The sequence below is a fragment of the Panthera pardus genome, unplaced genomic scaffold, assembly GCF_024362965.1.
Source record: "Panthera pardus isolate Hobbes unplaced genomic scaffold, ASM2436296v1 HiC_scaffold_10, whole genome shotgun sequence".
In the NCBI taxonomy this organism is placed as follows: Eukaryota; Metazoa; Chordata; class Mammalia; order Carnivora; family Felidae; genus Panthera; species Panthera pardus.
The window spans coordinates 91,283,050-91,295,420 of record NW_026526655.1 but is presented as its reverse complement, the minus strand read 5'-3'; the positions used below and the strand labels follow the sequence as shown (position 1 = coordinate 91,295,420).

The 12,371-nt window shown below is 32.3% G+C and overlaps 1 protein-coding gene across 3 annotated transcripts in view; it reads left to right on the top strand.

Moving 5' to 3' along the window:
• SPOPL (speckle type BTB/POZ protein like) overlaps positions 1 to 12,371 on the top strand; it is a 74,453-nt gene that overhangs the window by 46,741 nt on the left and 15,341 nt on the right. For all 3 annotated transcript variants that reach the window (XM_053909177.1, XM_019454987.2, XM_019454983.2), the window contains 5 exons: positions 74 to 225; positions 2,300 to 2,427; positions 7,826 to 8,003; positions 8,084 to 8,139; positions 9,512 to 9,634. In XM_053909177.1, the coding sequence (XP_053765152.1) occupies positions 74 to 225; positions 2,300 to 2,427; positions 7,826 to 8,003; positions 8,084 to 8,139; positions 9,512 to 9,634 (637 nt within the window). The remainder of the gene's footprint in view (positions 1 to 73; positions 226 to 2,299; positions 2,428 to 7,825; positions 8,004 to 8,083; positions 8,140 to 9,511; positions 9,635 to 12,371) is intronic.

The window sequence follows — 12,371 nt, the reverse complement described above, 5'->3', positions numbered from 1 at the left end:
ATTTCAGTATTGCCTCTCTCTTTTGAGTTTTGCGTTTTATATTCCTCCATATGAGCCTATTGTTTTGTTTTAGGTGCCTGAGGGTAAACCCAAAGGGATTAGATGATGAAAGTAAAGACTACTTGTCCTTATATTTGCTTTTAGTCAGCTGCCCAAAAAGTGAAGTTCGAGCAAAATTCAAATTTTCCCTTCTAAACGCTAAAAGGGAAGAAACAAAAGCAATGGGTAAGTGATTTGGGATAAAGAAGTCTCTGAGTAACTACATGTTAACTTACATACTTTTCCCTGGAAAGGATATTTTTCCCCACTGAAATCTGCTTAACCTAAAACATGTAATGTGGCCATTTAATTTTAAATTTCAGTGTAGTTATGGTTGTTTTACTAAATCTTAGACTTCATAAGACATGTACAATTTGTTAAAAATAATATTAAAATTTTACTTTTTCTTGTCCTAAAATGATATTTACTTGTCACTTAGAAAAATTGTTGCTTTTAGGGCAAGGTGCCTGGTTCAATTTCTGGCAAATATAATCGGTGCTCAGGAAATATTTCTCCCTTGCTGTTTTTACCAGATAATAAAATCTGAGGAACAGTGTAAAAGGAGATTGAATGTTCTGATATTTTGTCACTAGAATTTTTTTAAGCGGTGGACTAAACACTGACCGAAAGGAAATCAGTTTTTCTTAGTCTCCAGATCTATTTAATTCATCTCAAGCTTCACATATATAGCCAACTGAAACCATGTGGTCTGGAGCTTCATAAAGAAGAGCATTGTAGGAAATATGCAATGTGCATAGTAAGAAAATATATCATGAACTGCCACATTAAATTTTAAGTGATTTCTAGAAGTGAATCACAGAATCAAGTAATGTCATTACAAAAAAAAAAAACTTTTAAAATACACTTTTAAAAATTATCTTTTGCTGAATTAATAACATAGTTTCACATATATTTTCATGGTGTCTGACATTTACAGTAGTGGAGTGTCTTAGTTTAGGTTGCTGTAACAAAGTGCTGTAGATTGGCTGGCTTATGAAGGCTGAGTGTACAAGATCAAAGTACCAGCATGGCCAGGTTCTGGTGAAGGCCCTCTTCTGGATTGTAGACTACTGATTTCTCTCGCTGCATCTTCACATGGCGGATTGAGCTAGGGAGCTTTGTGGAGTGTCTTTTATAAAGCACTAATCACATTCATAAGGGCTCCACCTTTATGAACTCCTCTAATTCCAGTCTCTTTTTTTTTTTAATTGTTTTAAATGTTTATTTTTGAGGAAGAGAGAGAGAGCGTGAGCAGGGGAGGGGTAGCGAGAGAGGGAGACACAGAATCTGAAGCAGGCTCCAGGCTCTGAGCTGTCAACACAGAGCCTGATGTGGGGCTCCAACTCACAGACGGTGAGATCATGACCTGAGCTGAAGTTGAATGCTCAACAAACTGAGCCACCCAGGCGCCCCTCACTGACCTCTTAATACCATCACATTGGGGGATAGGATTTCAATGTAAGAATTTTGAGGAGATACAAACAAACATTCAGCCCGTAACATGGAGTCTTTCAATTAAATTTGTTTTTGGTTTTTCACCTCCAGTTAATTCTTTGTATAACAAATTGTGAATACTTTCTGTAGAGGATCTTGTTTATTTTTTAATATACAGTTCTCCAGTATGTTAGACATTTGAAACATTTACCTCTGACATTATTAAGGCATTTACAGATTATACTAAAACCATCTTTTAGACTTTTATGAAAGTTGTTTTCAGGGATGAAGAGATTATGTCCAAAGATCTAGGGTGATAAGAGACTTTATTTAGCTTCTTTTTACCAGTTAATGGATTTCCCTGGTGGGATAGATGCCCCAGGAAAGTTAAAGGATGCCGTTGTGATTTAGAGCATCCATTTTTAAAGGGAGAAACAAGAAATGAGAGCTATGTTTTCTTATCAGGTTCTGAGGAGGAGGAGTATGACTATGCCAGTGTATTTTGATCCTTTTTCATCATTAAAGAGCCTGCATTGTTAGAGAGATCTCTTCCTTCTCCAAGAGATGTGATCTGGCTTTTCTTCTGCTTTAGAGATCGAGAAATCTGAAAGTGAGCTCACTGATAATGGCCAAAATCTGAGTAGTGCTGTGAACCAATCTGGTCCTACCTGATGTAAATCTTGTGACATTTTATGAACACACATATCTATAATTTTTATAATGAATGTATTGGCCAAGTTTTATTTTTGTACATTCATTTAACTGTGTTGTCATTAACATTCTTAGATGATTCTTTTGTTTAAACTTCTGTTCTGTTTTCCACCAGAAAGCCAAAGAGCATATCGATTTGTACAAGGGAAAGACTGGGGTTTTAAAAAATTCATTCGAAGGGATTTTTTGCTTGATGAAGCTAATGGTCTTTTACCAGATGACAAGCTTACATTATTTTGTGAGGTGGGTACGTTTTTTATTTCAAGGAACTCCAAAGTTATATTTAATGATAAAGCAAAAATATAAGCTAGAACAATATTGGCATACTTTTTTTTTTATTGCGAATACTTTTAAAATTCAGTAATCAGTATAATTGATAAGGTTTCATTTGTAGATGTTTTACCAGTAAGACTAGATTGTCTTCAATATAGTAAGTAGCCCATTCTGAAAAGAATCTGTCATGTCTACAGCTATAAATTATATATGGTAGTTATACTACCACATACTAAGTACTTCTTCCTTCTAGAAAGACTATGGATGTGTATATCTTTATATGAAAATTTCTAAGTATCTTCTTCATTCTGAAATAGGTAATCACTATTTTTTGTCATATTCAGGTTGACCATATTAAACATGATTAGTAGCTTATCAGTTTGAATACAGACTGAAATATGTACATCCATACATAATGAAAGTGCCTGAAAAGATTGAGAAGCTTGATATTTATACAGTTGGGTTCATTTAATTAAATAGATATTGGCATTATAAGTAATAACATCCCAAATTTTTAAGATATACCCATGTCTGTTGACAAACTTGTGAGATTTATTTATTTTCATAAAGTGTCATATTTTAACAGTTATGAACATAGCCCTGCCAATAATTTACAGTAATGATTTGTTTTAATTTGAGGCTGGAATTTGCTCTTGTCTGTACAAATTGTTGAGATTATTCTTTGGAGTGACTTCAAGGATTATATTATCTACCAATACAGTTTGTAGAGAATATACATCAGTAACATAGTTTATCAAAATGTTTAAGGTAGTTGATAATTTTCATAGGAAAACTTAATTGAAAGGTTATGATCAAGTAAACTCAATGTTAGATATATGTTAATAAGTTATTTTAGATCAATGAATGTATTAGAAGCATGATAAGTTACTTAACTGTTATTAAGTTAGCTTTAATTTCTTTGTAGAAAATGTATAAAATTTCATGGCAGCATTATAAACTAATTTTATGTTATTATGCTGTGTCAGAAAAATAATTGAAATGTGGCTCTAGAGACTACATAACGCAAATATAGTGCATCTTATTTTCACTTAGACAAGTTAAACGAACTGTAGGATAAATTTGTTATGAATATAATTATTTGGTTGGTAAAACACATACCACAAGTGTCTTCAGCAGAATTTATCATTAAATAATTTGAAAAACAAATACTAAAGCATTTGTTGCCAATAGACATATATTCAGAGTAGTATCTTAAATACAGATTATATTATTTAAAAATTTTAGCATACTTAATATAGACTCTTCAGAATTTTAGGAGTTATCTTAAATTCCAACATGTTAATTTTTTAAATTGTACAATCTTTTAATTTAAAGGACCTTAAAAAAAGCTATGCAATCCAATTTCAAAAATTTACTGCAGTTAAATCTTATGTAAATAAACTCTTTAAGAAAATATTCCTTTTTTTTAGAATTGAAATTATGTTTATAGATATTTTCTTAAGTATATTATATTGGAACCTAGTCAACCAAGAAATTCAGAATGAAGGCTGAAATTAAGATCTTTTTTCAATACATAACTTTTGAAGTATATTTTTTATCCACATGCTAGTAACTTCAAAAAACATAACCTTCCATGCCTTACATTTTAAGTTGGCATTGATCGTATTCAGTTTTGGAGACTGTAATAGATATTTTTTTACTGATGTGGAGACTTATACCCTGGGCACTGTATTTAGCATCGGTGGGCAAAAAGTACTTTGCACGAACATTCCTCATGTGCTCCACCGTTTCTTCCATACCTCTCATTGATGCCCTTCCTTCTACAGCACCTCCAGCACTGCTTGCAGAAGAGGAGGAAGCATTGCACTGCCCTACCTAAAGAACTGCCTCCTCCCCCTCCCCTGCAAGTGGTGCTGTAGACAGGTAAGGCAGTTTGGTGCTACCCTTTTTCTGCAAGAAATAACCTCATCTTGCAAGTTCCATATTGTGAATCAAGTAGCCAGAGTAGATATTTCTAGTAGTGTAAACAGCTCTGCCCATACCCTCCCAAAGTGATGGAGAAGACAGGAATTGAGGAATAAGTATGAGAAATAGAAAACTTTAGATTAGTTCATTTTTTTTAAGTCCAACAGATTTTAAATAATCTCATATAGACCCATACCATCTCTTGATTGCAGAAAATTATACGTGTACAGTTAGAATGTGTGTATAAATTGAGTTTTTCATAAAGTTAATTCATTTAGAAGGACACACCTTTTTTCTCATCCTGTTTTTTTGTTGCCAAGACATCATTTATGTTTTAAAATACTTGTGATAATGGATGGAAATTAGGTTTCATTCTTTAAAAAAGCTCTTTTATGGCAAAATGAAAAGTTGACAACCCTATTTCTGTCACCCAGATTTTTAAAAAGGATGCCTATCTATGACAGTCAAAAAGTCTAAGACCCACTATTTTAGTAGATGATGTGAAATTGGACTATTGAAAAGTTTCTCACTGTGGAGCCAGTGTGAAGAATGGTTAGATAGTTGATTAGAGTGGCAAAATTTATACACTGTGAACTATTGTAAATTCCTAGTTTTAAAACTAGTTTGGAGAATTGAGATTTTTTCAAACTAGAAATAATAGTCACCTCTATTCCACACTATCGGAGACCCAGATTTTCAGGGCAGTCATGTTTGATTAGAGTTTGCACATGTTAATCTTTAGTCTGAATTATATTCTCACAGTTTAGCTGAAACCAGATTTTAAAAAGAGCTTTCAAATGAGTGTTTCCTTTGCAGTATTTGTCAATTTTGAGTATTATACCTTCGCATTTTTATTTTGAAAGAACAGCACTTAACTGTAGGAAAGAATCTCAGACTTTTTTCTGAATTTTTTACTCTAGGTTCCATGCAGTAAGAATGTTCATTACCTGTTTTTGAATATGTGCTAGAAAAAAAGCTAAAATTTTACCAATTTCTTAATTATAGGCATCAAGAAAATAATCATTAAAATTTGTTCTGTATCAGTTTTTAATTAGGTCATTAAATTTGCCGTATAAATAGTCCCTTGAATACCCCTTACAGTGTGAAATGTTAATTCTTAATTTACATTTGTGGTACGCATAATAATGCTATGTAGATGTGTATGTCAATAATATAACTTCTGAATTATGATTACATATGCAAAATAAAAATAAAACATCAGTGTCTATGCCTGATAAAAATGGCTGTAATTATTGATCATTTTATTTCTTCTGTCACTTTATTTTTGTAAGATTTTTACATTAAATATATTATTTTGAGTTAGGATAATAGGCAATAAATAGAATTTAAAAAATCCTTTCCTAAATTAAATATGTTGTAACATTTTTATAAATCCACTGCATATTTTATGCACATAATTGAACTGATCCACTTCCTTCTGTCTTACAAATTTTTAAGAGTAGTGCTTGATAGAAACAAAGAAATACTGTCTATGTGATAAAAAACTGATCTCTAACTAAACCTTCAATATCAACACCAACATTTTTAAAGGATCATTGTTATAGTGGATGGTGTAAAAGAGCAATCAGGTAAGGATTAGTGAAGCTTTTTTTCTTATGTGTAGTCATTTTAGAAACAGTTTCAATAATTAAAAACTTAATAGAATAGAGAAACTTTATTACTGGATTTATTTGTTTACACAATATCTTGGTTCCTATATTTAGAAAATCATCTCACAAGATTGTTGTAATAGATCCTTTTTGAGCCATAACTGCATCAAAGTAGTACTACTGATTTTAAAATGTATCCAAAGAAATATTTGTGTAGTGCCAAGAATTAAAAAAAAAAAAAAAAGGAATCTGATAATTACATGTCTAGCCTTCCTTTGGTATTGAATGAAGTGTGATTGACGCATTAGTTACCTTCTTTGATCTCCCTTTGAAATCTTTTTATAAAATAAGTTGATTGGATTAGATGATTTCTATATGTATGATTCCAAATGGTTAATAATGCCAGTTGGAAAAAAACAAAGTGGTTAATAAAAATATCCTCAGAAAAATAAAGTTTTTCTTTAGAAGTATCCATTCATTCCCATTTGATACATCAGGGTGAAGGAGTACTTCTGAGATTTAATATTCTCTAAATAGTTTATTGGACTATTAATGCTGTGTTATTAGCATGTTAGTAGTTTGGTCTAGTTTATCCATTTCCAATTTACATTTTCTGTGTAGTTTACTTTATTGGTATGTGTCCTTATTTATGCTTATCATTATTTAATAAAAACCTTATGAAATGTTTTTCAATTAATATAGTTTGCTGCATAACAAATGACAACAAAACTTAGAACCTTAAAACAGTAGATAACTAACATATAACAGTAATGGTTCATTTACTCTGAAATATTTGCATTACTAGTGGAGTAGTATTTTCTTGTTTATTAAATGTAACATTAAATTTCTAATATTAGTAGCATACTTTTTTAAAGTTTTATTTATTTAAGTAATCTCAACACCCAACATGGGGCTCGAACTCACAACCCTGAGATCAAGAGTCATGTGCTCCTCTGACTGAGCCAGCCAGGCTCCCAGTACCATATGTTTTCTTAAAAGTGATGCACAAGACTTCACCAGTAGTGTTTTAGGATTTTATTCAGTGTATAGTCTTCTCTAATGAGAGAAAATTTAATCTATGTTATATTGAAATCTTTATAAAACCAGTGTTTCATCATACTAATTTTATTATTTCATAGATAAATAAAAGGTCTGCAAATAGAACTAAATTGTATTTGTACTGTTGATTATTATAAAAGATTTACATGAATTTTAATAAGTGCGATTGCTTTTGTGGGAATTCTTGTACTTTACAATTTAAATTAATATTACTAAATATTTAAACCAATTTTACTGGGGTTGAAACATGTAGGAACTACACTTAAAATACTTCCCAAATTGAATATCATAGACTATAGTTTTATAACCTTTTTTAGTACTATAAAAAGTCCTTGTGAGTGTGATGCCATGTTTATTACATATGTAATAGACTTTAAATGTTGATAGGTCTGTGGTGTAAGTGAGAAAATAAAAATTAAAGAAATTTCTTGCTTCACCTCACAAAAATGTCTCCTGCTTGTTTCAATTTGATATCATTTTATGACTTTTATTTTGCTGAGGAGTTTTTTTAATTACTTTAATAACCAAGCATTCTAACCAATCAGTAAGCCATTTATTTACATAAAATGTTACTTGAAAATGATCAAATTTGTTTCTATTTTTTTCTATGTTCTTTAAATTATATCCTTAAATTTAATTCCCAAGAAGTAGTGTTTTTAATCAGTATTTTGAATTATCCCAATAATTCTAATGATAAGAAATTTAAGTACAGACTTACTAATTACTGATACTAATTTATAAAAGTGTTTTTCTTGCTGTCCATTTTTTATTAGGTGAGTGTGGTCCAAGATTCAGTAAATATATCAGGACATACTAATACAAATACTTTGAAGGTGCCTGAATGTCGACTAGCAGAAGATTTAGGTAATCTCTGGGAAAACACAAGATTTACAGATTGCAGTTTTTTTGTGAGAGGACAAGAATTTAAGGCTCATAAATCTGTACTTGCAGGTACTTTCAACTTTTGGGTAATATTGTACATTTCTTCCATAAATCTGTACATTAAATAATGATGCTTAATGTTGTTACAGCTCGATCCCCAGTTTTTAATGCAATGTTTGAACATGAAATGGAAGAAAGCAAAAAGGTAAACATCATTTAAAGGCTAATATTTAATTTGTACAAATGTAGAATAGTGGAATGTATATTTTGAAAGTAATTGTGCATGGTCTTATTGTTACACTAAAATTTCAGAAATAGAAGTAGAAAGGGAAAATGTATGTTCTGTAGTAGAACAATAGATATAGCCTAATGTGGGTGAATATTCCAAATAATAACTATTTTGATGTCCATCTAGTGGCAAAATAAATGAGTAGTTTTTATCCAAAAGGGTGGTTCTGGTCCATAGCTATTTGAGAGCTCTCTACTTAAGGTGTTTATTCCTCTTTTCTAAATTATACATTGATTTTGGAATTTTTTTTTTTCTAGAACAAAAATAATGCCACTAAAATAAGAAAGATTTTTAAAAAAAAGACAAATCACAGTAGTGTTATTATATATTTAATCAGTATGTTACCTCTTTGGTTTTCCCAAATGTTTCTCTGTCACCTGTCATCTTGAAATGTAGTCAGATTAAAGATCAGAGATTGATTCTTTGCTGGTTGCATTACATGTGAGCCTTCATGCTCTAACGGGACCACTCCAAAGTTTATTTATGTGGCTCAACTTCATTCTTTCTGTAGAACTAAAGGCTGAAATACATAGCTGCTTTCTTTCCTTTGATTGTTGGTCAACCAGGTACTATGATTAGCCTTCTGACCACTTTCACATAAGGAGACGTGAATAATTTCAAATGTTATTGTCAGCAAAGGGTCAGAAAAATTTGGTATTGTTTAGTGTTAGATATTTAGCTTCATTGATCCCATGAGAGAAACCAAATACAAAGATGTAGGAATAAAAAAGGAATTACTACTCTTTGGACTGGAGTATGTTTCAAGCAAAGAGGTAATGCCAGTGTATAGATAGTAAGACATGCCATTTTTGCCAAAGGGAGAGTTCTGAGGTAATGGGCTCTGGAAGTATCTCAAATACCTGACCCTACTTTTGCTGAAACCCACTGGTTACAGAGTCTTAGGCATTGTACTACGACCTCAGAATTCAACAAAGAAAAAGTTAATAGGTATCTTCTTCTAAGATACAGGTTAGAAATTGAACATACGTATTTTGTTTGGCCTAAAGACCTTAATTTGGTTTTCTTTTTGTTGGTTTGTTGTTTTACCCTTTCTAATTGAGATATTGAGGTTTTATATACCCACATGGTAGTGCTAGACTTGGTATACTTCTCCTATTAACCTGCTTGCTTCACTTTGCCTGCTTAGGTTACTGAAGATTTACTGACCTCCATTTTAAAATAGAGTATTTGAGTGCAAATTTAGTTAAATTATTATCAAAGTTTCTCTTAGGTTCATTTGTGTGTGTGTGTTGTTTGAGTATAACTTTTGTGTTGTTTTCAATATCAGAATCGAGTGGAAATAAATGATGTAGACCCTGAGGTTTTTAAAGAAATGATGAGATTCATTTACACAGGGAAAGCACCAAACCTTGATAAAATGGCTGACAACTTGTTGGCAGCTGCAGACAAAGTAAGTAGGTCTAAAGCGCTGAAAACTGTACTCAAGCTTGATGTATCTAGAAAGTTATCATCAAATGAAAATCCTAAGTAACTTGAAATGCTGAGGAATTAATTTATACTGTTTGTAGGTGGCTCTTGAGTGTATTATGAAATAGCATGCAATGAGATGATATGGAAATGAGATTTTTTTTAATCAATAAGGCATATAAATATCTTGAGCCAGTTAGAATATATGAATAAAATAAAATAATGAAATAAAAAAGGAAAAAAGTATTGGATTTTTTCCTAACTTAATTGCCTGTATTCAGAGATATATATTTTTTAACATGATAGCATAGAAAGAGAAAAAATAATGCTAATTTTATAATATTCTTTTGTAATGGTTATTTCTTAAAGTTTCGGAAGCAATGCAAAAATACCAGAAAATCTCAAAGCCAGTAGTTTTCAATCCTGAAAGCACATTGGGAGGTTTTCTTGAACGTTTTGATGTTTATGCTTCTGTCCATATAAATAAGTTTATGAGTATGCCTATGCACATATGTACATGTCTTTATGTACACATACACATATACCACATAGAGGGTAGGGAAGAGAGTACGATAGTGTACTTGTTTTGCAAAATATTACCATTGGAACCATTACCAAGCCAAGAGTATATGGAATCTATTCTTTCTCTTTCCCCCACTCCCAAGTTGTTTAAATTCCAGTTAACATACAGTGTAATTAATACTAGTTTCAGGTGTACAATATAGTGATTCAACCATTCCACACACAAGTGTTCATCACAAGTGCACTCCTTAATCCCCATCACCTGTTTAAACCATTTCCCCACCCACTTCTCTTCTAGTAACCATCAATTTGTTCTCTGTAGTTTAGACCCTGTGTTCTTGGTTTACCTCTCTCTCACTTCCCCCCCCCCGTACTCATTTGTTTCTTAAATTCCACATATGAATGAAATCATATAGTATTTGTCTGAAATCATATGGTATTTGTCTTCCTGTGACTGATTTATTTCTGTTAGTATAATACTCTCTAGTGTCATCCATGTTGTTGCAAATGGCAAGATTTCATTCCTTTTCATAGCCCAGTAATATTCCATTGTATATCTATACCACAACTTCTTTATCCATTTATCAGTTGATGGACACTTGGGCTGTTTTCATAATTTGGCTATTGTAGATAATGTTGCTATAAACATGGGGGTGCATATTTCCCTTTGAATTAGTGTTTTAGTATTCTTTGGGTAAATATCTAGTAGGGCAATTGCTGAATCATAGGATAGTTCTATTTTTAATTTTTTCAAGAACCTTCATACTGTTTTCCAGAATGGCTGCACCAGTTTGCATTCCCACCAACAGTGCAAGAGGTTCTCCTTCCTGAACATCCTCACCAACACCTATTGTTTCCTATGTTTTTGATTTTAAGCCATTCTGACAGCTGTGAGGTGATATCTCATTATAGTTTTGATTTGTATTTCCCTGGTGATGAGTGATGTTGAACATCTTTTCATGTGTCTGTTGGCCATCTGATGTCTTTGGAAAAATGTCTACTCATGTCTTATGCCCATGTTTTAATTGGATTATTTTTTGGGGGGGGTATTTTGTAGATTCTTTATATATTTGAAATATTAACCCCTTACTGGATATATCATTTGCAGATATCTTCTCCCATTCCATGGGTTGCCTTTAGTTTTGTTGATTGTTTCATTTGTTGTTCAGAAGCTTTTTGTTCTGATGAAGTCCCAAAAGTTTATCTTTGCTTTTGTTTCCCTAGCCCATGCAAGAAAGAAGTTGCTGCAGCCAGTGTCAAAGAGGTTACTCCCTGTGTTCTCCTCTAGGATTTTTATTGTTTCAGGTCTCACATTTAGGTCTTTAATCCATTTTGAATTTATTTTTGTGCATGGGGTAAGAAAGTGGTCCAGTTTCATTCTTTTGCATGTTGCTGTACAGTTGCTCAGCATCATTTGTTGAAGAGACTGTCTTTTTTCCATTGGATATTATTCTTTACTGCTGTGTTGAAGATTAATTGACCATATAATTTTGTGCTCATTTCTGGGTTTTCTACTCTGTTCCATTAATCTGTGTCTCTTTTTATGCCACTACCATACTGTTTTGATTATTACAGCTTGGTAATATAATTTGAAATCTGGAATTGGGATATATCCAGCTTTTTCTTTTTTTTGTAAAGAGAGAATGAGCATGTGAGCGTGTAAGCAGGCGATATGCAGGAGGTGGGGAGAGAGTGAGAAAGAGAGAGAGAATGAATCCCAAGCAGGCTTCATGCTCTGCACAGAGCCTGATGTGGGGTTCAATCCCATGACTGTGAGAACATAACCTGAGTTAAAATGAAGAGTCGGACACTTAACCAACTGAGCCACTCAGGTGCCCCTAGTTTTGCTTTTCTATTTCAAGGTGGCTTTGGCTATTTGTGGTCTCTTGTGGTTCCATATAAATTTTAGGATTCTTCTATTGCTGGGAAAAGTACTGTTGGTGTTTTGATAGGGATTGCATTAAATGTGTAGATTGCTTTGAGTAGTATTGACATTTTAGCAATATTTATTCTTCCAATCCATGAGCATGGAATGTCTTCTCATTTCTTTGTGTCATCAGTGTTTTATGGTTTGCAGAGTACTTTCACTTCTGTTTAGGTTTATTCCTGAGTATCTTTTCATTTTTGGTAGAGTTGTAAGTGGCATTGATTCCTTGATTTCTTTTTCTGCTGCTTCATTATTGGTGTATAGAAATGCA